This window comes from Malus domestica, chromosome 13 (assembly GCF_042453785.1).
Source record: "Malus domestica chromosome 13, GDT2T_hap1".
Lineage (NCBI taxonomy): Eukaryota > Viridiplantae > Streptophyta > Magnoliopsida > Rosales > Rosaceae > Malus > Malus domestica.
Window position 1 is genome coordinate 1,376,012 of NC_091673.1, and position 24,606 is coordinate 1,400,617.

Consider the following 24,606-nt stretch of genomic DNA (forward strand, 5'->3'; position numbering starts at 1 on the left):
CCATTCAACTTTCCTAATGATCCTCATAGTTATTTACTGTAATGTGTTTTTGATCGGGTTGCAGGGATCCAAAAGAAGAAAAGGGCAAACAAAAGAACTCCTAACACAACACCTCCAACAAATGCCAGAGATAAAGCTTTTAATTTGGACCAAAAATGCCGACTAGAATTTGACAAAAATGTTACCTGGGATTTAAATCATATATGAGTTTGTTTTCAATTCTACCATTAAAACACATCTCGTCTGTTTTTAATATTTGGTGGTAATTTAGGTGTTTAATTCTTCATGTAATCATTGTGATCCCTAAAAGATGAATATGAATATAGAAGTTTAAATAACGCAGCAAATGCAAGATTAAATAATTATCGATGTCGTCAAAATCACTAAAACAATGAAAAATATGAAGTCTTACCTCATGTGAAGCTTCCGAAACATCGATTTCGTGTTCCATTCGTCAAAAACAATTTTTCTCAATCAACATGTTTGTAGTTTCATTGGTTAGGGTTTTGTTCAGCAATGGAAGGTAGGAGGGTTTTGATAATTGAGAAGATAAATAATACGCTAAATATGATTTGGGGTGTATTTAGAATTTAAAAAAAAAACAAAAAACATAATAAGGTCAAAATTATCATTACCTAGAAATGTTCATTTTCTAAGTTACTCTTTGAACTTAATCACGCACAAAACCAACTAAATAAAGACATTTAATTGTTCAATTAAAATTGTCATAATTTGAATTATTAACTGAAAAATGTGGTTTGCCTCTTGATTAAAGAATAATCAGATGAGCAAAATATCTTCATTTTAACTTTTTTTTTTTGTAAAAAATAAATTTTAATGGGCCTATTTACTCCATAATTTACACAAAAATAGAATTATGAGATTGAGATCTTGAGTAAAGATGGATAATTAATATTTTAGTAAGCAAATTAACATCTCAGATGACGAAAGAATGCTCTATAAGATAGATTATTACATACAAACAAAGCAAGAGGTTCTCATGAGTGGGAGAGATTTTTCAGTGTTCCCGTCATACGAAATGGTACATCACGTGTGTTTATATAAATGATGGGTTATATGTGTTAAAAAGTTAATAACTTAAAAATTAAAATTTTTCACTACTTGTATAAAAACACGTGATGTACTATCTGTATTCTCGTCACAACTAAATTTTTTTTCATGAGTGGGCCGGTTTGCATCATTCAACCTTGTATTATTACTCTGGTTCATGGTCGTCACTTTAGACCCACAACGTGGGAAACGAGGAGGGGTTACGTGGTTCTTATACACCTTTCACTACCTACTTTTTCGTCAAGTTTTATAAGGAACTGTCAATAATTTTCTCATCACAAACAAAAAAAACATTGTATGGCTTGAATGCTATGTATTATTTAGTGTTACAAGTATTTTAACTGTTAAAATTGATTTTTATAATTATTTAGATCTTTTATTTTCAATCTTAATATTTTCTTCATAATATGTAGTATGAAAAAAAAAATTGCAAGTCCCTTTAAACTAATAAGATGCGTCATTGCTTGCATCACTCATGACCTTATTGATGGGAACTTCTCTAGGGGAATGAGAGTCACACAATGGGTCATATATAAATAAGTATAGTTTAAATGTCTCAATAGTCTTTGGGTTCTAGTTATTAGGTCAATTTAGTCTCCGTGATTTTAATTTGACCAATTTGGTCCTTATATTTATCTTTGTTAACCAATTAAGGATATTTCATCCAATCTCTATTAAAAAAGTAATAAATAATTAAAAACTTATTTATAAGAATATCTATTTGATCTTAAAATGAAATAAAATTAAAAATTAAAAGAAAAATTACTCTTCTCCCTAACGTTCTATCATCTCCTAATTTTCTTGCACACCCACTCGCTCCCCTCCCCTCCTCCACCCTCTTTTCTAGATCACGAGAATTAAATTGGCCAAATTTAAAATATGGGGACTAAATTGACCAAATGGCTATAACACACGAACCATTTTTTAACATTTAAGGCAATAAGTAATGAACTCAATCCAAAAATATTATATGTTCTCATCATGAATTATAATATAATAGTTTTAAACCCTCCCCTCTCCTTAATAATAGTAGTTTTTTTTTTATTCCACAATGACCTTAGTTCAAATCCAAAAGACATTAAACAAACCAAACTCAAGTGACTCAAACTCAGTAATTAGGGATAAAAGCACTGTCATCCTGACCAATTACCCTAATTTACATCGCCATCACATGTACAAACTTTACATCGACTTGTTTATGGTTGTAGATTAGCATTTTCTCCGTATCACATTTCAAAGTAATAAAAAGCATATTAGTACTACGGTTTAATGGTATTACTCTCCCTCATTGTGAGCCTAAGATCACCCTCTCCCCAAATATCGTATGTTAAAAAAAAAAAACAAACCGTTTGTTTGCATAACCAGTGGTTTCTTCATCAATTTGGGATTTGGATACAATTAGAATTATTTCAGAATAATTGGGGCAGGGTACGTGGGTGACCTAGCTTAGAGCACCACTACACTCGTCACAATTTACATTTGGGTGTTGAAATCAATAGTGGGCTGAAAAATATGAAAGTAGGCCCACCAACGGCCAATTGATGTAAGTGGTGGGCTTGGATTCTTGGAGGAAGAAAGGCCTCGAGTCTGGGAACGAGGCTGAGCTGTTGGGCTCACCAACGATGGCTCCCACCAGCAAATTGGGGTTGGGCTTTGGACTTAAGAAGTATCATCTAGACCCGGCTTTGCACCCGATGCGGGCCGGGTGGGCATGCACCGACGGTGATGAGCTGCTCCGGTGGTGTATCATCTGTGGGTAGCGTGCACCGTATCCAACCATGAACGACATCCTCAGTGAAACCTAGAATAATTGAATCATTAATTCACAAGTACAGTAAATGATCCAATATTTCATCCAAATTAAACCCCAATATAAATCACGTTAACAGATTAATCACATATGTACTTATATATTTAGTAGTAGGACACACACACACACATATATATATATATACACATACAGTTTTTGAGATCGGAGAAGCAGTTGCAGAGGCCGGTGGATCAAGGGACGAGAGCACGAGGGCGGGGATAGGGAGGGGGGTGGGTCATGTGGGAGTGGCCACTGTGTGGGAGCTCATGTCTTCGTTAGAAGTAGTAAAATATGGTTCAGTGCTGGAGCGGACAGGGATACCTGTCGGCGGAGCATCTTGGTGGTGATGGTGCTGGTGCTGGTGGTCGGACGAGGAGTACTTCTCGTATCCCTTTGGGTGTGACGAGTACGTGATGGTCGAGTTAGGTGGGGAACGATGAGGAGGTTGAGCGAATATGATCTCAGACAGACTGAGAGAGAGGACTTGAAATGTTTTGGTTTATTCTACAACCATAGAACGGATGAATGCGCTGACTTAGAGAAATTTTTAGTTGTGATCGGAATACAGGTGGTATACCACTTGTTTTTATATAAGTGGTGAAAAATTATATTTTTAAGTTATTAATTTTTTAACACACATATCACACAATTTTTGTAATGACAGATAATATACTACCGCATGTTCCGGAGACATTAAAAAATTTCTCGTTGGCGTACGTCAAGTCTCCTCCGTCTACGAGTCTTCCTGTATGCTTTCTTCCTTACAGCGCTGCGCTAAAGTTTTTGAAGGCCCATGGAAAAGCCTGTGAAAAAGGCCCTTTTATTACGATCAACTTTTTTCATGGGACTGAGATCACCTCCGAATCCCAGCCTCTGGAGCAAACCGGGCAAAACATCTTATTCTTCCATTTTCATCTTGCCTTGTTTTGCGTGAGAATTGTTCAATATTTAAATTTATTTCTCGTCACAGGATCAAAAATGGAAGGATGGGATGTCTTGCTCAGTTTGCTTTGGAGGTTGGGATCCGGAGGTGATCCCAGTCCTTTTTTGTGGAGTGATTTTTGAATATCTATTTTCACGTTTTGCACAGTTTTTTTTTTAATTTTTTTTTATTCAATCTATAATGACCAAAAAATATGGGTGTACAGGAGGCGGAAAAGATCTTTGGAAATCACTAGCAGGTGTACTCGAGCGTTGTCATGGGATTTTAAACTTTGTTCAAGAAGTGGACAGTCTTGAAAATATGTGGCAAAGAGCATTGCTTACTATTTACATTACATGTAACATAAAGTCTTGAAACTTTGTTCAAGTTAACAAAATTGAGGACATTGGAATGCCATACTTAAGGAGTGTTATTTACATCTATATATTACATAAGAAAAATTGGTAACTCCGATAATTATTTGATCCTTTTATGTCCAAATTGTATAAATAAAAAAAACTAAAATTTGTTCCTTTACAGACACCCAAATCAGTAACTCCGATAATGACTTCTCCTTGGTTTTCCACAAAGCCATTGAACATGAATATAATAACCGATTAGAAACAATAGAGTCCACACCACTTTAAGATACACGCAAATAGTTCCAAAAAAAAAACCGAAATAATAGTGATTTTATTATAATATTAAGAACTGATACAAACATTAAAAATAATATTTGATAAAAGAGAATCCACAATCTACAGAGACTTCAACAAAACATAAAAGGTCAACTCGATTGAATACCATGGCAAGACAAGCCCACAAACTAGCAAATGAACACAGTCTTTAAATTATTCACACCCAAACTCAACAGACTAAGACGACTCTCCAAAGCCAAAAGAAGTTTATTCAAGAGACGGCAAACAAAAATCGAAAGCGAATTCTTTTATTCCATATGGTATGAAGCATCAAGCCAACACCATTACTATTTGTAATCAGTCTGACGATTCATGCCACCCTGCACAGCTGGTGCTGTCACCACTCCAGGATTCTTTGACGCATTTTGTTCCCAGCCTAACATTCATTGAAATTAACTAGTTAATTAGGAATCATTTTGAATTAATACTTTTTAAAGATAATTACACGTGTATAACGCGTATCGGTTGATTTAACTAGGATGGATAAGGAGGTGCACCGAGACGGTGAATCTAAGTGATTGTATTGGAGGGAGGAAACAACGAATGTACGTACCAATGGTAACATTGAAACCACGGTTCTCGAGCTCACGGTATTCTTGGCACAAGGCACAGGAGTGGCAGAAGAAATGAACGCAGCAATCGTTGCAAGGTTTTTTCTCCAACATGTACTGCTCCCTCAGTTTGGTTCGAAAGCCGCAAGTTATGCAGAAACCGCAAGGAATGCCGAATGCTAAGTGAGTATAGGAATTGATTAGTGCATACAAACATCCCTGCTGAAAACAACCTGCATACGCATGCACACTTTTGGAGTTCACTTCCAATTTCAACATCATCCTCAAATTTTAATCACTTAATTTAGGGCGTGTTTTGGGCTGTTTACGTATGAAGCGCTCATGTTCGAGTTAAGTACGTGCTTTTATTACAAAAATACTGAAAATTTTATTATATCCAAGTGTTTCTTATAAAATCCAAGTGCTTCATGGAAAGGAATTTGAATTTGCTCATCGAGAAAGTGACTAGTTAACAAGTGCTTCTCGAGAAAGTCTATTTAAATTTTTATGTTAAAGTTATTCAAAACAACTTTACTAAGGCAGAAAGCAAAGAAGCAATTCAAAACCGGCCCTCAATCAAGTTTACATATCGAGTTACTGGGTTCTTAAAAGAAACGTTACTGGTATGTCCTTTGGAGACAATCTCTGCAACACGCCCAGCAACAACGCAAGGACACCAAAATCCCAAGCAGCCTGCGGTCCAAATTACATTATATATAGGTTTAGGGTTTGTATGATCAAATCATCAATCGGTATATATTCATATACCAAATAAGTAAACATGGTATAATTGATTTAGTTAGCTAGCCAGGAAGGGAAGAGAATAGAAGCTGCGCTTACAGACACTGCAGTCACTGAAGCAGTCAAGCAGGCCAGTGGTCCATCCACCCGACATCTTTTTTTGCACACCGTTGGGGCATATACATACACACACATGCACATATATATATATATATATGCGATCGATGTTATTGGAATCTGCACTAGACCGCACTATGCATGTTTTGGTTTGACGTGCAGAATTGTCATGCTCATGGATAGCAACGGCAGATGAAGCAGCTTTTATACGATGAAGTACGAGTAAATACATGTTCACGACCAAAAAAAACCAGACAATGTTATGCAAAGGGATCCTCAATTTTTTATTTTTTTTAAAGGGATTAGATGTGGAGTCCACTTCACGTAGAACTTCAACAATCTAAACTGTCTATTTTAGGCATCCAAATTTTTTTTTAAAATGTGTAATGTCAAACATAATTAATGAAGAATGCTACTAGACACACCTCATTATCTTATTTCCCCATCCACCTTATAATTTGACCCACTATAAAAAGTTAAAAATTTGAAATGTTATTTCTTCATCACTGTCATTCCTAAAATATCCTCTAATTTATATCTAAATTCATTCTATTTTAATTTATCAGAATGTCATCACCCTAGCCGCACCACCCCCTTAAAATGTCACCTACCCCCGTTAGCAACCAAAACCTTGGACACCTGCTTGGTGGCATCTTCTTTGGGAAGAGAGAAAAACGGAAGAGGGAAGTAGAGAGAGAAATGGGAGGGGAGGAAGAGAGAGAAGCACAGGGGAGAGAGAGGACGTATACCCTCTCTCTTTGTCAGCGATGGTTGAAATGCAATTTTGATGGAACATAGGTGGACAGCAGTGCGGTGGCGGCTGGGTTATGGAGTGGTGGTGGGTGATGAGGAGGGAGATTTTCATTTTTCCCAGTTTGAGAGAGAGATGGAGAGACGGTGGTGGGGAGAAAGAGAAACAGGGTGGGGACAGGAGAAATGGTAGTTGAGTTTTTTTTCTAGGTTTTTTTTTTTGAGCTATAATAACATTAATTATAATAAAATAAATAAGGGTTTAAAAGTCTTTTTATAAAAGGATAAACATGCTATTAACATTTTTACTAAAATGTAGGTGAGAAGATAGAATAATGGGGTGTGTTTATCACCACTCTTAATAATTTTGCTGATGTGAAATCTATTCAACGGGTTTTATTCAAGTAAAAAACTTATGTCCGATTTTATGTGGATAAAATTACATTTTAGAGGCTAAAGTCATATTTTCAAAAAAAAAAAAAAAGACAATGTTGATTGATGCTTAGAAATGTTCATTTTCTAAGTTACTCTTCGAAATTTAATCACGCACAAAACCAACTAAATAAAGACATTTAATTGTTCAATTAAAATTGCCATAATTTGAATTATTAACTGAAAAATGTGGTTTGCCTCTTCATTAAAGAATAATCGGATGAGCAAAATATCTTCATTTTAGCTTCTTTTTTTTGTAAAAATAATTTTTAATGGGGCCTATTTACTCCATAATTTATACAAAAATAGAATTATGAGACTAAAATCTTGAGTGAAGAGATAATTAATATTTTAGTGGGCTCAGATGACTAAAGAATGCTCCAGAAGATGGATTATTACATACAAACAAAGCAAGAGGCTCTCGTGGGTGGGTTTGCATTATTCAACTTTGTATTATTACTCTTGTTTAAATTATTAACATACAAACAAAGCAAGAGGCTTTCATGAGTTTGCATCATTCAACTTTGTATTATTACTCTGGTTCATGGCTGTCACTTCAGACTCACAATGTGGGAATGAGGAGGGGTTAGTGGTTCTTATACATCTTTCACTACCTACTTTTTCATTTTGTTGTTTAGTTACCACTTATGCCAAATCACGTCAAGTTTTATAAGGAACTTTCACTAATTTTCTCATCACAAACAAAAAAAATTGTACGGCTTCAATGCTATGTATTATTCAATGTTATAAATATTTTAGTTGTTAGATTTGATTTTCACAACTATTTAAATCTTCTATTTTCAATGTCAATATTTTCTTCATGATACGTAGTTTGAAAAAAAAGTTGCAAGTCCATTCAAACTAATAAGATGTGTGATGCTCGCAATGTGCATGGGATTATGATTCTTTTCTCTCCTACTCCCATCATCTTCCCTCCCCTCCTCTTACACATTACTTTTTATCTTATTGTTCCTATAATATAAGATGTTGACATGACTTAACTGTGACCGTTCAAATAAGAGACATGGAAGGGAAGAGAGATTAGGAGAGGAGATAATCCTCCTCCATGCGCATGACCATATTGATGGGAAGTTCTCTAGGGGAATGAGAGTCAAACAATGGGTCATATATAAATAAGTATAGTTTAAATGTCACAATAGTCCCTGGGTTATAGTCATTAGGTCTATTTAGTCTATGTGATTTTAATTTGGCCAATTTGGTCCTTATATTTATTTTTGTTAATTAATTAAGGATATTTCATCCAATCTCTGTTAAAAATTAATAAAATATTATAAACTTATTTATAAGATTATCTATTTGATTTAAAAATGAAATAAAAATTAAAAATCAAAAGAAAAATTACTCTCCTCCCTAACGTTCTATCATCTCCTAATTTTCTTGCACCCCCCCCTCCTCTTTCTATGTCATGAGAACTAAATTGGCCAAATTAAAAATATGGGGACTAAATTGGTCATATAGTTATAACACATGGACCATTTTTAATATTTAAGGCAATAAGTTATGAACTCAACCCAAGAATATTATATGTTCTCGTCATGAATTAATATAATAGTTTTAGGAAGCCTTAAGGGAATAGATCCTCATTTTTTTTTATAAAAATTAGGATTAATTGTGGGGTCCACATCACATAGAACTTTAACGATCTGAACCATCTATTTTCACGTTGTACCTCATAGATCATCCTTGCAAAATATTAGCCAAATCGGAAATATTTAAGACATCTAATTGGGTTCAAAGAAAGAAACGAATACTTTGTTAAATAAGAAACAATGAAATTTTATCTTGATAATTAAATAGGCAAATGGTTTCGGATTGAATCGAATTTTTGCAAGGATGATCTATGAATCGAGACTAACAAAATAGACGGTTCGGATCGTTGAAATTCAATGTGGAGTAGGCCTTACACCTAATCCTTTTTTTTTTCAAAAAATAGGGATCACTTTTCATAAAAGGCCTAAATAGTTTTAAACCCTCTCCTCCCCTTAATAAAAGTAGTATTTTATTCCACAATGACCTTAGTCCAAATCCAAAAGACATTAAACAAACCAAACTCAAGTGACTCAAACTCAGTAATCGGGAATAAAAGCATTGTCCTAACCAACAACAACAACAAAGCCTTTTCCCACTAAGTGGGGTCGGCTATATGAATCCTAGAACGCCATTGCGCTTGGTTTTGTGTCATGTCCTCCGTTAGATCAAAGTACTCTAAGTCTTTTCTTAGAGTCTCTTCCAAAGTTTTCCTAGGTCTTCCTCTACCCCTTCGGCCCTCAACCTCTGTCCCGTAGTCACATCTTCGAACCGGAGCGTCAGTAGGCCTTCTTTGCACATGTCCAAATCACCGGAACCGATTTTCTCTCATCTTTCCTTCAATTTCGGCTACTCCAACTTTACCTCAGATATCCTCATTCCCAATCTTATCCTTTCTCGTGTGCCTACACATCCCACGAAGCATCCTCATCTCCGCCACACACATTTTGTGTACGTATTGATGCTTCACCGCCCAACATTCTATGCCATACAACATCGTTGGCCTTATTGCCGTCCTATAAAATTTTTCCTTGAGCTTCAGTGGCCTACGACGGTCACACAACACGCCGGATGCACTCTTATACTTCATCCATCCAGCTTGTATTCTATGGTTGAGATCTCCATCTAATTCTCCGTTCTCTTGCACGATAGATCCTAGGCAGCGAAAACGGTCGCTTTTTGTGATCTTCGCTAGATTGCTCCGGTCATTAGTGTGGATAAGTATATAAATGGATAGAGATAGGAAAGCAAACACAAGATGTACGTGGTTCACCCAGATTGGCTACGTCCACGGAATAGAGGAGTTCTCATTAATTGTGAAGGGTTTACACAAGTACATAGGTTCAAGCTCTCCTTTAGTGAGTACAAGTGAATGATTTAGTACAAATGACATTAGGAAATATTGTGGGAGAATGATCTTGTAATCACGAAACTTCTAAGTATCGGAGTGTGGTCTCGTCTTGACTTGCCTTATCTGTCTCATAGGTAGATGTGGCATCTTTTCTGGAAGTACTCTTCCTCCATCCAGGGGTGGTATCTTTAACTGGTGGAGATGCACAAGGTAATGTATCAATTTCACTTGAAGCTTACTTGTAGTTTCAGGCTTGGTCAAGCGCGATACAAACCATGTAGTAGGAGTCCCCCAAGTCGCCGAGCTAGGGGATCTGCTGAAAGAGGTGACAGACAAGGTAAGCAATCAGAGCTCCGGCTGATTGTTCACATTCGCCCTATCTTGCAGGCAACATGAAGGATAAAGAGAAGAAAATGAGAAGAAATGATATGGGATACTTTTGCTTTTGAAGAAGTAACTTTCCACATGCTTATTCTTGAACTGAGCTGGAGGGTTTTCTGGTTTCCTCCAGAGCATAAGGCCGATTGAAGAATTTGAGGGTCAAAACAAGTCCATCAAATCTAGAGTACGTTCGACCCTGCTGATATGGGATACTTTTGCTTTGACAGAGTAATGGATGTATCGGCACGTGTGCTGTTTCGCTTGTCTCCACATGCTTCCTTGTATCCTTCTCCCTTGCCCTATTTGTTCCTCAGGCAGATGCGGTATCTTCCCTGGAAGCATAAGATGTTGAAGATGAGTACTCGAGAGCAATGGCAGGTAAGTAATCAGGTAAGGGGTTCCAGGCAGTCAGTTCATGGCTGGAAGCTTGATTCCAAGTGCTGACCGATTGCTCTTTTTCTCCTTGTCTTGTAGATAAGAACAAGGCCAAAGGAAAAGACAGGGAAAAAACATGATATGGGATACTCTTGCTTTTAACCCTGATGATATAAGATATTCTTGCTCTAGTATAGCTTGTTTGCAGAGGTATTATCGGGGGGGGGGGAAAGAAAGCTGAATTTTTCGAAAGGCTTCGTTGGGAGTGCCCTCTCAGATATGAGGAAGGGTTGAGCATTTTTGCAGGTCTGCCTGTCAGTTGGGGATGGAGGTCGACATATATAGTAGTCTCCGTAGCAACAAGTAGTAATGTTATTCCTTTACCCTACTTGGTCATAGCACGGTAGTGGGAGCTGCCAGCTTCACATGTTTTAACTCTGTCAGAGCACTTTGAAAAAGTGATCTGTGGTATCTGGAAAGCGGATGTTGCGTGTGAAGATTACAGACAGCTTTATCCAAGGAGATCCGGCTCTTGAAGTTGGGAAAGTGTTGCCTCTTCGGTTTTCGAACAAGCAATCCTATCGGGGATCTGACTCTCGAGATTCGAAGAACGATGCCTCTTCGATTTTTGAGAAAGCAATCATGCTGGGGGTCTGGCTCTCGAGATTCGGAGAGCGGTGTCTCTTTGATTTTTGAGAAAGTAATCATGTTGGGAGTCTGGCTCTCAAGATTCGGAGGGTGGTGCCTCTTCGATTTTGGAGCAAGCAAACTTGTTGGGAGTGTTTTCTCGAATGTGAGTAAAGGTTGGGCATGTTTGCTAGTCTACCTTGCCACAAAGCACAGAGGTTGACACACAGAGACTTTCCAATTATCCAGCAATGGTACTGTTCCTTTACCCTCTCTTCGATTTTTGAGAAAGTAGTCATGTTAGGAGTCTGGCTCTCGAGATTCGGAGGACGGTGCCTCTTCGATTTTGGAGCAAGCAATCTTGTTGGGAGTGTTTTCTCGAATGTGAGTAAAGGTTGGGCATGCTTGCTAGTCTACCTTGCCACTAAGCACAAAGGTTAACACACAGGGACTTTCCAATTATCTAGCAGTGGTACTGTTCCTTTACCCTTGTGGGTAATAATATGGTAGCTAGACCTTCAAAATTTATGTGTCTAAACTTTGTTAGTGTTGTTTCTTTGCTATTCTTTTACCCTTCTTGGTCAGAGCGATGTAGTGGGAGCTGCAAGCTTCACGTGCTCAACTTTGGCAGAGAACTTTGGCAAAGTTATCTGTGGTACCCATGAGCTACTGTTGCGTGTGGGAAGTGGGTGATTGAACAGTAAGACTCATGTGCTTTCTACTTCACCAGAAGTCTTCGACAGAATGCCCATAATTTCCGCAAAGCTGAGTGTGCGTGTGACAGGTGCTGACAAGGCTGGAAAAGTAGGTGCCTCTTCGATTTCTGAGATCGGTCTTCGTGGTCTCTGAGCAGCCCAGCTTTTGAGAAAGCAAGCACCTCTTCTATTTCTGAGATCGGCCTCCGTGGTCTTTGAGCAGCCCAGCTTTTGAGAAAGCAAACTCCTCTTCGATTTCTGAGATCGACCCTCGTGGTCTCTGAGCAGCCCAGCTTTTGAGAAAGCAAACGTCTCTTCGATTTCTGAGCAGGCGCCTCTTCGATTTCTGAAGCTTTGTCGAGTGCAGATTTTTATAGGGGCTGGCATTAAGTTCCAAAGCACACTTGAATCTCCACCAGTAGAAGCTCCATTCTTGCACTTCTAAGATCTTGATTTGTCCGACTTCTTCTCTCTTCAACACCTTTGAAAATGTCTGGCCCCTCCGACCGTCGTTTTGACTTGAACCTTGTTGAAGAGGCAACCCCGCCTTCTCCAGACAACATATGGCGCCCATCCTTCGTCTCCCCTACTGGTCCTCTTACCGTTGGGGATTCCGTGATGAAAAATGATATGACCGCTGCGGTGGTGGCCAGGAACCTTCTTACTCCCAAAGATAACAGACTACTTTCCAAACGGTATGATGAGTTAGCTGTTAAGGATTCTCTGGCTCTCAGTGTTCAGTGTGCAGGTTCTGTGTCTAATATGGCCCAACGCCTATTTGCTCGAACCCGCCAAGTTGAATCATTGGCGGCTGAAATGATGAGTCTCAAACAGGAGATTAGAGGGCTCAAGCATGAGAATAAACAGTTGCACCGGCTCGCACATGACTATGCTACAAACATGAAGAGGAAGCTTGACCAGATGAAGGAATCTGATGGTCAGGTTTTACTGATCATCAGAGATTTGTGGGTTTGTTCCAAAGGCATTTATTGTCTTCGTCTTCTGGGGCTGTACCGCGTAATGAAGCTCCAAATGATCAACCTCTGATGCCTCATCCTTTTAGGGTTCTGTCCAGTACTGAGGCTTCGAATGATTCGCCTCCGGTGCCTTCTCTTTCTGGAGCTCTACCGACTGCTGAGACTTTTTCTAAGCAACCTTTGTGAAGGCTCCCTCTTGTTTGTTTATTTTGACTTATGTATATGTACATATTTGTAGCTTATCGGGGATATCAATAAATAAGCTTTCCTTCATTTCAATGTATTGTGTTAATTACACCAAAGCCTTATTCGCTAAGTTCTTTGAATTTTCTTTTGTTGAAGCTTTGTGAGTGGAGCATGTAGGTTGAGGTAGTGTTCCCTTAATTTCCTGAGTGAGGAAAACTTCTCGGTTGGAGACTTGGAAAATCCAAGTCACTGAGTGGGATCGGCTATATGAATCTTAGAACACCATTGTGCTCGGTCCTGTGTCATGTCCTTCGTTAGATCCAAGCACTCTAAGTCTTTTCTTAGAGTCTCTTCCAAAGTTTTCCTAGGTCTTCCTCTACCCCTTCAACCATGAACATTTGTCCCATAGTCGCATCTTCTAATCGGAGTGTCAGTAGACCTTCTTTGCACATGTCCAAATCACCGTAATCGATTTTCTCTCATCTTTCCTTCAATTTCGGCTACTCCTACTTTACCCCGGATATCCTCATTCCTAATCTTATCCTTTCTCGTGTGCCCACACATCCAACGAAGCATCCTCATCTCCACTACACCCATTTTGTGTACGTGTTGATGCTTCACCGCCCAACATTCTGTGTCATATAGCATCGCCGACCTTATTGCCGTCCTATAAAATTTTCCCTTGAGCTTCAGTGGCATACGGCGGTCACACAACACGCCGGATGCACTCTTCCACTTCATCCATCCAGCTTGTATTCTATGGTTGAGATCTTCATCTAATTCTCCGTTCTTTTGCAAGATAGATCCTAGGTAACGAAAACGGTCGCTCTTTGGTATTTCTTGATCTCCGATCCTCACCCCTAACTCATTTTGGCCTCCATTTGCACTGAACTTGCACTCCATATATTCTGTCTTTGATCGGCTTAGGCGAAAACCTTTAGATTCCAACACTTCTCTCCAAAGGTCAAGCTTTGCATTTACCACTTCTCTCCAAAGGTCAAGCTTTGCATTGTCCTGACCAATTACCCTAATTTACATTGCCATCACATGTTCAAACTGTACATCGGCTTGTTTATGGTTTTAGATTAGCATTTTCTCCGTGTCACATGCCAAAGTAATAAAAAAAAGTCACTTAATACTATGGTTTAATGATATTTCTCTTTACATTATTGCTAGCTCATTATGACGCTAAGGTCACCCCTTCCCCTAATATTGTTTGTTAAAAAAAAAAATGAACCGTTTGTTTGCATAACCAGTGGTTTCTTCATCAATTTGGGATTTGGATACAATTAGAATTTATTTCAGAACAATTGGGGCAGGGTAAGTGGGTGACCGAGCTTAGAGCACCACCACACTCGTCGCAATTTACATTTGGGTGTTGGAATCAATAGTGGGCTGAAAAATATGAAAGTAGGCCCACCAACGGCCAATTGATGTAAGTGGTGGGCTTGGATTCTTGGAAGAAAGGCCCTCGAGTCCGGGAACTCGTCTGAGCTGTTGGGCTCACCAACGATGGCTCCCACCAGCAAATTGGGGTTGGGCTTTGGACTTAAGAAGTATCTAGACCCGACTTTGCACCCGATGCGGGCCGGGTGGGCATGCACCGACGGTAATGACCTGCCAAGGCGGTGTATCCTCTGTGGGTAGCATGCACCGTATCCAACCATGAACGACATCCTCAGTGGATTATCACCTAGAATGTGGTCCACCTGAAGAAATTTCAATTGCAAAATTACAATGCTATCCTCACAGTTCCGTATAATTCCAGAAGCACCCTTGTTCATGTGGGTGCCCTCCTGATGAAGGTCATTCAGACTCTGTGAACAATGTCATGGATGGCAGAAAGCTAAGGTTAAAGTAACGATCAAAATCTAGCCGTTAACTTCTCTTGATCATCTAAAGATGGTCCATGATTGAATGTATGGTCATGAACTCATAAGAACGTGAGAATTGGCAGAATTCTCATGCAACAAGATTGTCACTATGCATGTATCAGAATTCAATCAAGTGCCATCACAAGTTCAAATGAATCATCACAATAACATTCATGCATGTATTGAGTTCTGATGAATGGACGCAGATTGTCTGCCCTCCTATTTGGGTGCCCTTCCCATTCCCTCCTATTTGTGCGGTTACTGTTAAACCATGTCAACATTTTATATTCTTATTGCTTTTTATTTTATTATGGGGTTTTTGAACGTTAATCCTTGCAAAAGATTAAAATTTAAAAAAAACCTGGTGCTAGATTAAATATTCAATTTAATCCTTTGAGTGTACTTTTATCAAAATTTACATTCAATTTTTGTTATTTAATGTGTATTTTTATTTAGTCTCTCCGTATTAAATTTTAATTTTATTAATATGCACATATTTAGTTTTTTTTTTTTAAATTAGAAATGAATGTAAATGAGAAAATATTAAAAAAAAATGATACAAAAATATATAAATACAAGTGTTCAGAAATGATTGTGCCAAAATATATAAAATTGACTTTTTTGTACCGAAATATTTGTACCTACATGATTGTACCGAAATATATTATAATGAACCTAAATGTATGTACCGAAATGTATTATATTGAATTAATGTACCTAAATGTCAATACCGAATGTATGTACCTAAATGTCAATACCGAAAATGTATGTACCTAAATATCAATACCGAAAATGTATGTACCTAAATATCAATACCAAAATGTATGTACCTAAATGTATTTACCGAAATATAATAATTGAATTAATGTACCTAAAAGTCAATACTCAAATGTATGTATCAAAGTGTACGTAATGAATACATTATATTGACCGAAATGCATTATATTGAATCAATGTAACTACATGTTTGTACCGATGGATATACCAAAATATTCAAATGTATTAATGTACCTAAATAAAGGACATACAAAATTGTTATCGGAATATATATTATAAAAAAATTAGTTGCCTAAATGTAGACATTAAAATATATTATGATGAATGAAATAAAAATTAAATTTAAATGTAATTAATACATTAAAATAAAAATAAAAGGATAAAATAAAACATCAAAATACAACTAATAAATGATATGATTAAATGTGCTAGGGACTAAAATTGGATTTTAATCTTACATATGGTTATAATCTAAAACTCATCTTTTTTAAGGATTAAAATGAAGTTTTCTATTTTATTATCTCTATAAAAAAATTAATATAAAATGTTGACGTGGCTTAACCGTGACCGTATAAAATAGTAGGGGATGAGAATGACACCCAAACAGGAGGGCAATTACCTGGCCAATGGTTTGAGGAAAGCAGGGGAGGCTGAAATCTCACCACATGGCACATTCTTATTAGCGTGGCTGCATGTTAGTGCCTCCTGGCTTTGAGTACAAGCCACCTTCTAAACTTGATTAATTATCAAGTAGTTAAAGAAAAACAAAGATTTGCGCATGAAGCAATGAGCCTGGAAAGTCTATGATGTTAATAGGATGAGAGAGTCCAGTACTTTTAATTTCTTTCTCCATGTAGAGGATGAGAAAATGACTGACACATGCATTTTGTGTAGCTAAATTTCAGTTGCCAAAACCCAATGAGTCGAAATCGGCCATTCATGAATCAACATAATATCCTATTTCATTTTTCCAATATTCTTAAACTTATTATTATTTATCGATATGTAGAGAGAAGAGACATGCGGAAATTATATCAATACAACTATGTCTTTTTTTTTTTTTTTACATTTAATTAATTTTCTAGTTTTTTATTTGAAACAAACTAGTATATGCACTAGAAAAAAGTAATGTGCGGAAATCATTTTCTCGTATAAGTAATTGAAATTTTCTAAAAGGTTAAGTACGAACTTACGAAGATTATATACGTGTACAGTAATTGTACAAAGGGGTTTCAAATTTCAATGGAAGATATAGATTGACAGAAGGAAATGGGAGGGGAAAAAAGAGGACGTTTTGATTGGGCAAGGTGAGTTGAGCCTGCGGCAGCAAAAGTTTTGAACTTGTAGGTCAACTCTCAGCTCCAAATCCAACTGCAGAAAAAGATGAACTAACTAACACAACATAATTACAGACTTGCAGTTCAAGCTATATATAGCTGCTGCTAAATTCAGAGAAACCATGATATGGGTTCGGTGGTTGTATGAACTAAAAGACTCCAGCTTTTGCTTTCTTATACCCCAAATAAGAACAACCTATAATCCTAATATAGAGGACAATGCACTCAACTAATTAATTACTAACCACAGTATAAAATTTGTTGTTCACTCAACTAATTAATTGCATATGAACGGTCCTATCCAAGAATTCCTCAAATGATGGCTAGCAAAAAGAAACACAGAGAAAGAAGAAGAAGAAGAAGAAGATAGAGCTTTACTTTTGGGGTGCATTTTTGCTCGTAGTCCTTAAGTGGTGATAATGTATAACCATTACTTAAGGGTGGTGAGCAAAAATATTCTCTCACTTTTAGCCTCCACTAAACTCATCACGTGACACACATTTTCCCACCTTTGACCTAGCTAGCTAGGCAGAGGTAAATCAAATGTACACATTGCTCATTACCTCAATGTACTCAACCGAGCTCGTGATATAGAATATTGCTTCAAATGCTCTTTAATTACGGATGAGATTGCCCCTTGTTTAACGCAATGAATTAGGCTAAATGTTGTTTTAATTTTGACAATGATGCGTGGCCCATTGGGGGTGGGCCATTTGTGCATGATTACCCGTTGGAAACATCTTTTTATATCTTAAAAGGTTGTTTTCAATTGCTAATCTATATTGTTATGTTAAGACACAACCTCACTTTATACTTACAATGGGCTACAACTTAGCATTAAACTCGTTGTGAATATGTATAGTTTTTTTTTGCATTCATACGAGGTCAAACAGAGAGACCCAAATCATCTGCTTGATTTTTTCTACTTGATTTCTCATATAGATTTACAGTCGACACATTATTCTTAAAATTTGAATGAGATGTCGTATGAATAGGAGTCAAGCAGATCATGACAGAGAAAAATAGAATAAAGGATCTAAATCCAAAACAGAGACATCTTTTAACCAAATCGAGACCGAATAGCTCTAAATCGAATCGTCACATGCAACCCAACCTTGCTATTTGATGTGATCCCTCAGTCATGATTATGCATGTATCCCTTTTGAAAAACTTCAACTTTGAACCAAGAAAACCTGCCCGGCCCAGCAGACAAACACAAACTCATAACAAGCTTTTGCACGTCTCCCTCATCTTTGAGATTAGTTTGTTTTGAGTCAATTGCGCCGATAAGCTCGTGAATCAATCATATATACCTTCTTCTCTCCCAAAAGCGGGTTAGTTCGGATTAGGATCCCAGTAGCTTAATTGGGACTAATTACCAAACATAACACCAACATGATTAAACAAAGCAAAGTATTCAGAATTTCCCAACATCACCAAAAGGCAAAAGGTAGTCGTCGTCCCTTTTCCCTATCTTATTGTATTTGAATATTGGATCATCCATTATACATCCATATCACCATCGAAAATTTTATAAAGCTCACCTTCAACTTGTTACTCTTAGCAATCACACTTTCGAACCATTACCGAAAACTAACAATTTATATATTCACATATCGTTTTGCTTTTATTAGTGGGGAACCTAATCATTTCTATATCTGAAAGAGTCAGGAAAACTGCACATCAATTATCCGTTTCAGAATATTTTGTATAAAACACTTTTGATTATAAGCATTCTGGTAACGCTATCATTAAAAAACAACAAAAATTCTATAAAAACTTTGCATGCTTCTTGCTATACACAAGTCAAAAGATACTACAAAGCTCAAATGCCAGTATTCATACGTTGCGTTGTGGAACTAGTAATGGAGTATTTGGAATTTGGACCCTCCACTATAATACTACAAAGTTGCACGCTTGGCAATACTAGTATTAGTGGGGCGAATGGAAGGCCAAACAAGCTTTCAACTCTCAAGTCAAGAGACTCACCCTCCTCAGGAATAAAATGCCACGCCGCCAGCCGTCCAATTATCACGATCATTATGCATTGTGGTCCTGTGGATGCTTCCGTCGCATCTTAGCCGTTGATGTCGTCTTGTGGGCAACGGCTCGCCGTTAAATCTCTCGGTGCAAGCACCACCCCCCACCAGCCGCAATTCAGACGCCCACGCGAGATGGGTGGCCTTTGCTTTTACGTCTCATTTGATATTTCAGTCTCACTTTAATATATAAATATGGAATTTTGTTTAAAGAAATATATAATGTCTAATACCAGAAATTTTTCGTTAAAACTCTCATACAAAAAAACATAGGCCGTATATTCCAACAAATAAATTGGCACTCTATATAATATTTTATCTGAGAAAAGGAGCCTACTTGTACTACTTAAACCCCCAACCCAAACATCATATGGAGCACAAGAAGCAGTGTGTTCTGTCCTCACTTCTCGTTCAATAATACTCTCTACTCCCCTACACCATGAACACCAAATGCATGTCCACCCACTTCCTCCTCCCCCAACTCTTCCTCACCTTCCTCTTCTTCCTCCTCTTGCACCCAATCCCCACCATCGGATCCCCATCCAACGACGCGGAATTCATCCGTACAAGCTGCGGCGTCACTCTGTACCCTGACCTCTGCTACACCTCCCTTTCCCCCTTCGCCAGCGCCGTCCAAGACAACCCGGCTCAGCTCGCCAAGGTCGCCATCGGCGTCAGCCTCGCCCGGGCACGCAGCATGGCCGCCTACGTCTCCAACATCTCACGTCAAGCCGACTACGGTGCCGACTCGCGCGCCGCCTCCGCCCTCCACGACTGCTTCTCCAACTTCGGCGACGCTGTCGACGAGATTCGTGGCTCCCTCAAGCAGATGCGCCAGCTCATTTCCACCGCAGCCTCCGGTGGTGGGTCGTCGTCGTTCCGGTTCCAGATGAGCAACGTCCAGACGTGGATGAGCGCCGCGCTTACCGACGAGGAGACCTGTACGGACGGGTTTGATGACGTGGAGGATGGCCCTCTCAAGACCGACGTGTCGAACCGGGTGGAGAATGTGAAGAAGGTTACCAGCAATGCCCTCGCTCTCGTTAATAGGGTTGCTGAGAAGGGCGCGCCCTGATAAAAAACGAGCCTCCATCTCTGGTTTTAGTAGTTTTGTTTATTAGTGAATTAACTAATGAAGATTAGTAGAGGTTTAAACCACACATTACCCTCTGTCTGTATGTATTTACATGCTTAACTGTGTCGCTCAGTGGGAACAACACAAACTTCAGTTAATTTCTGTTACTTTTTGTATATTTGGACCCTTCTTCTGGGTTTGTTAATGTTTTTGTAATATATTTTGGTTTCTAACTGCTGTGGTCGTAGTTTTTCCATCATACAAACAATATTTTACTTTACAATCAAAATAACGAGAAGATGATTCAAATTCGAGTAAATGTAGTTATTCATTTTTGTTGTTGTAATATTTACTAACTGAACGAGTTGACTCACTGTTTATCTCACATGTGCAGAGCAGATGAGATATGGTGTGGATGGAGGGGCCCTGCGTGGCAGTTGCTCCTCCCTTTCATTCGTTAATGATGCTGATATAATTGACAAGGTTTCTCCTTGTGTTCATTTAATGTACAGTGTTATACACCTCAAAATTTTAACATCAATTTTTTTTCCAGAAACCCAGTTTCCATCATGCTCACACAGTTTGTTTGTTTGTTTTTTTTTTTTTTCATACAATAGATTTTGTTAGATTTAGGGGTGGGTTCGGTACGGTTACCGTACCAAAACTCTCGTACCAATTACCGTACCAAATTTTCGGTTTGGTAAAATCTATTACCATTACCATACCAAACTTTCGGTATACCGAAGTTTGGTATTGCCAAATGTTCGGTTGGCATGGTATGGCAATGGTAATTGTCACTTTATTTTGAGACAAAATCTGTTTTTGCTTTGTTCAACATTTCATATTTTTTGCCTCTGTAATAAGACAAAGATATATAAACCAAATGCATAGACGGAAGAAGATTCTCATAACAAGTGCCCAAATGGATTTTGGATTTCCACCTTCAAATGGATTTACAGCCGCATGAAATGTTGATGAATTACTTGAAAATTATAAGCCTAAAACAAAGAATGGAAACATAAAGAAGTAATTTAAATTGTAGCCTAAATTCATCTATTATTCATCATTCATAATTCACACACACAATAATTCAAATTATGCATCAAAATGAAAATTAAGCTTACAATCCAAATAGAAGTTACAAACCAAAACAAATAGAAGTTAACAATCCAAATAGAAGTTAAAGTTTCAAACCAAAGGAAAATTGAAACTAAACTTCAAAAGGTAAAATTCATTGATCAATTCTTTAAGTTTAAGATGTCGAAGCTTTTGGAGGAGACATTGAACTTGTAGAAGATTGAGTTTGTGTCAAGCCTATATTACAAACGAATAAAACATATTAGTATCAAGAAGAATTAAAGTTGAAAACCATTTAACAAACAAAGAAAATATATTATAATTTATAAATATGTGTTATATTATAATTATATATTATATAATTTATATAAATTATATATTATATTATATTTTCGGTACGGTATGGTAATACCGTGGTAATGGTATCCATTACCAATACCGTACCACGAACTTTCGGTACGGTACAATACCGTACCATTACCGTTGGCACAAAAAATTTGGCACAAAATCGGTATGGCACGGTTGGTATGGCAATTTGGCAAAAAAATCCACCCCTAGTTAGATTAGTCATCGACTGGATAGATTTTATTAAATTACATGTTAGATTAGTCATTGACAAGATTTGAACTCATAACATCATGCAAAAACTCAAACACCTTTTTATCATCGTGGTAAAGAGCCACTTGCAGATATAAATGAGTATTATTTTCATATAAAAATATAAGAATAACGATACTCTTACCAATTGATATCAAAATTTCATACCATATTATGTGACAACGTGAAAAAGTCATGTCAATTAAAAAGAATCTTGTGGCGAAATGAGGTGGATAATCACACCAAAATCTCAATTCTTAATGAATAATTCTTTTATTCCAACAAAAAAGATTAATTTTTCAGAAGTTCATCAAATCCTAAATTAATTTTACGTTTTCTTGCCTCCCTCCCTTTGGCCTCCTCCCCCTCCCCTCTCCACCTTCACACTGCTTCTCAACCTCCTGTCTATTGGTGGTCCACCCCGTCCTCTCCGACAACAAAATTGTTGATGACTATTGGTATCACTCTTATGCACGCTTAGATTATATGGTTTAGAAGGGGGTCTAATATTGTCAATCAGCACATCGATTCAAAGTCTCTGAATAATTCATCCGTAAGAATGAATGGAGTAATCCAAAAAAAAAAAAAAAAAACTTTAACGAAAAACTTATGGTACTGTTTACTTTAACAAAAAATCACATTTTTACATTAAAAAATTACAATTCACTTTACCATTTATTTTATCCTTATCATTAAAATTCAAAATTTTCAAATCATTTAAAAAAAAAAAATCACCCTGAGTCTGAAGATAATTCTATGGACATGGACAACAATCTGGAGGAAAAGAAATAACAGATCTTGGGAAGAAGATGATTGATGATGGAGAGGGGAAAGGGAGGAAGCTACAACGAGGGAATCCAAAATTTAGGGTTTGATTGACCTTTTCAACTTTTTTTTATTAATGAAAAACTAAGTTATTATTTTTTACTTATGTAATTATCAACCTCAACTGCCACAAGACTTATTTTTAATTTTAATTGATGTGGAAGTGTATCTCAACTGTCAAATGATGTGGTACAATATTATGTTATATTGTGATGATAATAAAAATATTATTGGAAAAAATAATGGTCATTTGAGACATACACACACCGTTGCATATATACGAGTGACCTCCACGGATCTCTTAAAAATAATAGCTCTTATATGCTTCCTTTCTTTCTCTTGTATGCTCTATTTCTTTGTTCAGACTTAATTCGGTTGACTTTTATTTTGACTAGTTGTTGTACATTAATTTAAATTATTAACTATAACGAGGGAGATTCGAACTGGGCACTTGTTGCTGGACATTCTTCACTTTCTTTTTATTTTTCATTTTTAGTATTAATTGTATTTTTTTTATCGATAGGGTAAAATTGTGGAATGCCATTTCCACTTGTAAAACAATTTATTTAGCAGCATGTCGTTCTTTTTTTTTCTTTTTTTCTTTTTTGTCAAATGATAATAATATTAGATACGAACAGAAATGTTTACATCAATAACCAAAGTGTTAAATAGTCACTCCGGCTCCAAGCAATCCCACATGTCGTTTATTAAATACACTTAATAATTTCTTGAGAGGAAATAGTTTACTGGTCTAATTAATTTGGCTACAAATCATATCCACAACCATTATAACTAACCATTTGCACTGCATTTTTTTTCTTCAACGATAGTCCCATTCAAAGAATTTGAAAAAGATTTGTTCAAAAAAAAAAAAAAGGAATTTGGAAATGATTTCTAAAGAGTATTGGAAATTTTTAAGAGGAAAACAATTAATTAATTCTTTTTCAGACGAGATTTTTTTTTTTTGGTCGAAATTTCAGACGAGATTCGAGTTTCCACAAATCAACCCTAATACTAGTCTTCTCGAGTTTCCACAAATAAACCCTAATACATATCTTCTCCAGCTACATAAATGCCCCACCCAAAACACATGAAAGCAGACTGATCAAGAAGCAGAATTCTCATTCAATGATCATGAACAACACCAAACAAATGTCGACCCAGTTTCTCCTCTCTCTCCTCTTCCTCTTCTTCTTCCTCTCCCACCCTATCTCTACCATCGGAGCTCCATCTAATGACAATATCCAGGCCGCGAAGGATGCCATCAGCGCCGGCCTAACCAGTGCTAAGAACACGGCCGACTACGTCTCTAAAATCCCCCACCAACCAGACCCGCGCACAGCAGACGCCCTTAGCAGCTGCACAGAGGTCTTAGGCAACGTCGTCGATAGCTTTGGCGACTCACTTAAGCAGATGAAAGAGCTCGACGCCCCTGGCACCCCGTCATTCCAGCTCCAGATCAGTAACGTGTTGACATGGTTGAGCGCTGCGCTTACCGACGAGGATACTTGTATAGAAGGCTTCAAGGGTGTGGCGGAAGGGCCAGTGAAGACCGACGTGTCCAATCGGGCGCAAGAGGTGGAGAAGCTTACTCACAATGCGCTTGCGCTCGTCAATAATCTTAAGGCCGCGCCTTAATCAAGCCTACCTCTCGTTTCAAATGTTAATTATACATGTTGATCTATTATGCACAACCACCAAATGTCACCATAAGTGTAACTATAATCAAATTATGAAAAACTGGATCGCCAATATGATTAGGCATTACTAAAA

The 24,606-nt window shown here is 37.4% G+C and overlaps 3 protein-coding genes across 3 annotated transcripts; 2 read left to right on the forward strand and 1 right to left on the reverse strand.

Moving 5' to 3' along the window:
* Positions 1-4,465: 4,465 nt before the first annotated feature.
* Positions 4,466-6,125, reverse strand: LOC103423731 (cell number regulator 10-like). The gene is made up of 4 exons (XM_008361808.4): positions 5,893-6,125; positions 5,674-5,745; positions 5,055-5,285; positions 4,466-4,877 (listed from the first exon to the last, which is right to left on the reverse strand). Exons 1-4 carry the CDS (start codon positions 5,945-5,947, stop codon positions 4,789-4,791), a joined length of 447 nt encoding a protein of 148 aa, XP_008360030.2. The 5' UTR covers positions 5,948-6,125; the 3' UTR covers positions 4,466-4,788.
* A 13,460-nt stretch (positions 6,126-19,585) lies between these two features.
* LOC103451559 (21 kDa protein-like) lies at positions 19,586-20,567 on the forward strand. The gene has a single exon (XM_008390971.4). It carries the CDS (start codon positions 19,699-19,701, stop codon positions 20,332-20,334), a length of 636 nt encoding a protein of 211 aa, XP_008389193.2. The 5' UTR covers positions 19,586-19,698; the 3' UTR covers positions 20,335-20,567.
* A 3,263-nt stretch (positions 20,568-23,830) lies between these two features.
* On the forward strand, positions 23,831-24,606 carry LOC103451558 (pectinesterase inhibitor 3-like). Its single transcript, XM_008390970.4, has one exon. It carries the CDS (start codon positions 23,962-23,964, stop codon positions 24,469-24,471), a length of 510 nt encoding a protein of 169 aa, XP_008389192.3. The 5' UTR covers positions 23,831-23,961; the 3' UTR covers positions 24,472-24,606.